Source organism: Pinus tabuliformis, chromosome 8, assembly GCF_031772625.1.
Source record: "Pinus tabuliformis cultivar Carrire ecotype Pingquan chromosome 8, CPIR1, whole genome shotgun sequence".
Taxonomy (NCBI): domain Eukaryota; kingdom Viridiplantae; phylum Streptophyta; class Pinopsida; order Pinales; family Pinaceae; genus Pinus; species Pinus tabuliformis.
Genome location: NC_142294.1, coordinates 1,795,201,760 through 1,795,207,356, shown reverse-complemented (window position 1 = coordinate 1,795,207,356; position 5,597 = coordinate 1,795,201,760). Strand labels below are relative to the sequence as shown.

General features: G+C 36.8%; 1 protein-coding gene across 1 annotated transcript; it reads left to right on the top strand.

Moving 5' to 3' along the window:
• Positions 1 to 95: 95 nt before the first annotated feature.
• Positions 96 to 1,330, top strand: LOC149243409 (uncharacterized). The gene has a single exon (XM_089367803.1). The coding sequence runs from the start codon at positions 129 to 131 to the stop codon at positions 993 to 995; it is 867 nt and encodes a 288-aa protein (XP_089223929.1). The 5' UTR covers positions 96 to 128; the 3' UTR covers positions 996 to 1,330.
• Positions 1,331 to 5,597: the final 4,267 nt, after the last annotated feature.

Sequence of the window (5,597 nt, the reverse complement as noted above, 5' to 3'; positions counted from 1 at the left end):
AGCCACCCATCCAAGAAGTCCCTCTGTGCATCTGCATTCCACTGCATCCTGCATCCACTGATGACTGGACAAGCCTGCTGATGAGATCTTTCAAGTCTAATGACCAGGAAGACAGAGGAGCCATAGTCATGGCTTCGGATGCCCTGCAGGACTACTTGGATCAGAGCAGAGAAGGTAGAATGGAGGAAGTAATCTACAGAACTACCTCATTAATAGTGCCCAGACTTGCAGAAGTATTAATCAATATTGTCCTCACCATTTGGTTCAAAGTAGATGGCTTCTCTAGTGCTTTATTAGCGAGAAGGGCAATAAGCCATTACATCGTGGACAGTAAAGGAAATGGGTTTTGTGCCAATTCGTTTCTAACCAGTGCTGTGGTCAAGAGTGCTGCCGATAATACCAATGTTTGCCAAGTGCTGAGGTTTAGAGGTGTTACTCTTCTGAGCCTCAGAAGCTTATCGTTTATATCGGGTTGTATCAACTTGATTTGCTCTGTTACATGGATTGTGCTTGCTGCATCAGAAAGCGGCATTGGAAAATGGTATAAAATAAACTCCATTCGACCCTCTAAACCTAGAGTTGTTGTGATAATAACAGTCATCTGTATTGGCTTGGTCATGGACATTTTGGAAATGTTTTCCAAGAAAATTAGAGGGAGAAAAAGGTTTCTGCTTAGGGCAGTGATAGTTTTAGAGATCTGTTGCATTGCAACAGCCAGCACAATTTTAGGAGCTTTGGGTAGAAAGGGCTTTGGGAGTTGGCACTATAGCGCTCTGCAAACCCTAGTTTGGGCGAAATGGGGAATTGGGTGTTATTTGCTGGGAGAGTATTCGCCCGAATATGTTCACAGACCTTCTAGGACAACCAGGAGACGCAGCGGACGTGAAGCTCTATCATACTCCTCAGCCAGGTGGATTGACAATGGAATTATGGTGTATTCTTCTGCATTCTTGTTCAATGGTGTCTTGGCTGCAGTTCGGGGGATGCAGGGATAATATCCATGGAAGGATTAAGCCGGTGAGATCATTCTGCTGTACTTTTCTTCATTCTTGTTCGATGTTGTCTTTAGTTGCAATTCGGAGCATGAAATCTGCCAGATCATTTCTACCATGCAGCAAGTTTCTTTTTTCTTAATTTAATGTTGCGAGATCTTTTGGCTGTATCTTCTGCATTCTTATTCAATGTTGTCTTAGCGGTAGCTTTGGGCATAGGGGAGTAATGTCCATGGAAGAATAGGTGATAAAAATTCTCTGATTCTTCCTGCTCTGTAACATGTTTTTTATCCTTTTTAATGTATGTAAATTTAAGGATAGATGATAAAGTTTGTCTGATTTTTCCTACTCTGTATAACAGGTTTATATATATATAATATTGTGAGATTTTTTTCCTCTACTCTTCTGCATTCATTCTTGTACAATACTGGCTTAGATGTAGCTTGGGTATGTGAGAGTAATGTCCATAGAACGATTGATGAAGAAGTTTTGTATAAGTTTAATGTTAGTTTTTTTTTTGGTTGCACTCTGCATTCTTGTGCAAAGTTGTCTTAATTTCCATGGAAAGTTGTCTTGATTTGACTTTTACTACTGTGTAACAGGTGCCTTTTTTGTATTTTTTAAATGCATGCAATGTTTTAAATTTTGGATTAGCTTTGGCCTTAAATTTTGGATTAGCTTTGGCCTTAAATTTTGTCATGCGAAGAATTTGCAAATTTTGCTACCTCATTTATCTCATCTCATTTTATTATATATTTTTTAATTTTTATCACATAATAAAATCAAAATGGAGTTAGATAAGACAAAAACTTTTTAGTGGATTAATTAAAGAATTTAAAATTTTTATTTTAAGATAGAATTAAATATTAAAGAAAAAATTATAATGAAAATTTATTAATTATAATTAAAATTAAAATTATTCTTATAAAATACAAGATATTTGACAATGAAGTTTATTTTAAAAATATTTCTATTATAAAGATTAAATTAAAGATATTTTTAAGATATTTCTTATATTATTAAAATTATATTCATATCAATAAAATATAAAATCCATTAAAGAATGGAAAATCCCCACATCCATAAAGCATCTGCGAGGATTTCTTGGGTTGACAGGGTATTATCGCAAGTTCGTTAAGAATTATGGGAGAATAGCAGCACCTCTAACAACATTATTGAAGAAAGATTCATTTTCATGGACTCCGGAAGCAACAAAGGCCTTTAAACATCTTAAAGAGGCAATGTGCCAAGCACCGGTCTTAGCTACACTGGACTTCACAAAAACCTTTATTGTGGAATGTGATGCTTCAGGAAATGGAATTGGTGTTGTTCTAATGCAATATGAAAGACCCATTGCTTTTGAAAGTCGTCCAATCAAGGGAAAGTTTTTAAGCAAAGCCATTTATGAGAAGGAAATGTTGGCAATACTCCATGCACTTAAGAAATGGCGACCCTACGTAATGGGAAGACACTTCAAGGTAAAAACGGATCATGATAGCCTTAAATACTTTTTAGAACAAAGATTATCCTCTGAAGAGCAACAAAAGTGGGTCAAAAAGATGTTGGGTTATGACTTTGAAATCATCTACAAAAAAGGGAAGCAAAATGTGGTGGCAAATGCACTCTCAAGAAAGGATGAGGATATGGAAGCATTGTTGTGTGCCATTTCTATTATCCAACCAGATTGGATAAACGAAGCAAAGGAGGAATGGAAGAATGACGAAGAAGTGTGGGCACTTATTCGAAAGCTACAACAAGATTCCAGTACTTCTGATACATTTAGTTGGAAAAATGATTCATTATGGTACAAAGATCTCTTATACTTCTGTAAGAATTCCCAGCTAAAACGAAAGATTCTTATGGAATTGCACACTTCTCCCTTAGGAAGGCACTCAAGATTTTTAGAAACTTACCACAGGGTTAAGAAGGAATTTTTTTGGGATGGCCTTAAATCAGATATTCAAAAGTTTGTGGCGGAATGTTTGGTTTGCCAACAAAATAAAGCTGAAACAATTAAGACACCGGGTCTATTACAACCTTTATCCATTCCAAGCCAATGTTGGGAGGAGGTTTCAATGGATTTTATCACAGGTTTACCCAAGTCTGAGGGAAAGAGTGTCATCATGGTGGTAGTTGACAGACTTACCAAGTATGCACACTTTTGTGCATTATCACATCCATTTAAAGCCAGTACAGTTTCTACTGCATTTATGGAAACAGTTCAAAAGCTACATGGAAACCCAAAGATTACTATAAGTGACAAAGATCCCATTTTCACTGGAAAATTTTGGACAGAATTATTTTCTTGTCTTAGTACTCAGTTAGCTCATAGCTCATCTTATCATCCTCAATCTGATGGGCAAACTAAGATAGTAAACTAATGTTTGGAAGGATATCTTCGTTGCTTTGTATCTGATAAACAAACACAATGGGTCAAATGGTTGCCTTTGGCTGAATGGTGGTATAACACTTCCTTCCATACAGCAACAAAAATGACCCCATTTATGGCACTTTATGGGTACCAACCACCATCAATCACATCATATTTAAGAGAAAATTCTAAGGCTCAGGCAATGGAACATCACATCGAACATCAACAACAAGTCCTCCAACTCTTAAAGGATAACCTCGTGTTGGCACAAAATAGAATGAAACAACAAGCAGATCAACATCGCAGTGAAAGAAGTTTTGATGTAGGTGATTGGGTATTCCTACGGCTACAACCATATAAGAAAATGTCCCTAAAGCAAGCTAAGAAGGATAACAAATTATCACCAAAGTATTATGGTCCGTACAAGGTGTTGGAAAAGATTGGTACTATGGCATACAAATTGGAGCTTCCTGCAGCTTCTCAATTGCACCTAGTTTTCCATGTTTCATGTTTAAAGAAGGTTATAGGCGACAAGCTCCCAGTTCAAAAAATATTGCCAGAACTTGACGAGGAAGGAAAAATTATATTGGAACCGGAAGCAGTCACAGAAACAAGAACTCGACAGCTACGAAATCGATCAATTTCAGAGTATCTTATCAAGTGGAAGAACTTATCCGCTGAAGATTCCACATGGGAGGATGAGAATTTTATGCAGAAGTATCCAGAACTGCTCAAGCGTTGAGGACAACACTTTTTTGAAGGAGAGGGGCATGTTGGGTCCCTATAATACTAGTGATTACCCCATTACTATTGTATTTATACCCCTCATTTATATTGTTGTGCCCCTATTACCCCCATATTGTTATTTCTGTGCCCCATAGAATCCCTCTATTGTTATTTTTGTGGCTTTATATTATTATTGTTAGGTCGGCTGGATTATATTGTGACTCCTTAGACTCCTATATATAGAAAGGAGGTTTTGTCATTTGTATCATCTAAGAATTGTTCATTTATGTAATGTAAAGGAGGTTTCCCCCTCGAAGAGGCTGAATTCTAAGGCGTTGATCTTTCTTTTCTATCTTTTCTTGAGCTGGTTTCATAGCATTATTAGCTACTGGAATGTGAGAGGCCTCAACAATAGAGGCAAGTATAGATATCAAAAGGAACAAGTTAAAAATGAAATACCAATCATTATGTTGCTTCAAGAAACTAAAGTATTGGAGGATCTACTAAAAGAATCAATCTGGGGAATAAAACCCTAGTATGAGGTGATGGCCCTAGATGCTATGGGAATCACAGGGGATATTTATCCTTTGGAATCTAGTAGATATTAGTTTTGAAAATTAGGTTAAATTTCCTTAGATCCTCTTGAGGAAATTCAAACATATAGGAACCCGAGTCTAGGTGCTATTATCAACAGTTTATGGTGCCCACATTCCAGGAGAAAAATATCCTTTCCTCTAGAATATAGGAAAGCATAGAAGTATATGCCTGGAGGAGCTTTGGATAATTGGTGGATATTTTAACATAATATCCTCGGTTGAGGAGAAAAGGGGCGGATAAGCCGAATTAATGCAGAGAAGGAAGTGTTCAGAGATCTAATTATGGAGCTGAAACTGGTAGATATTCAAACCATTAATGGAGTTTATACCTAGAATAATCGACGAGGGTTCTCTCATCAAGTTGCCTCACGCCTAGACATATTTCTAGTATCGGAACACTTTGTAAGTAGGGACATTTTTTTTTAAGCTTCAATTCTTCCTTGTTCAGGGTCAAATCATTGACCGATCAGGTTGGAAATGTACCTAAAATTGGCACCTAGAAATAGGTATTTCATATTCAAATATTTATGGCTTAGGGACCCCTCTTTCCTGAGTAAAATGGAGAGTTCATGGAAATCAAGAAAGGTGCAAGGTAGAAATTATATGCATACTTTCTAGCTCAAATTAAAATATATCAAACAACAGATAAAACTTTGGAACCAATTGGAGTTTAGCAATATTATGAAGGAACAAAGGCATCTTCAAGAACATCTGCAATGTATACAACAAACAATAATCAACGAAGGCCGATTAGAGGATCTAGTGGTGGAAGAAGGATAGCTCATGAATCAGCTTAAGGAAAGGAGGAAATAAGAGGAGATCCTATGGAAGCAGAAGTCACAAATCCAATGGCTTAGGGAAGGTGAGAGGAATACTTGATTCTTTCACAATGCCATGATTCAACATTGACAC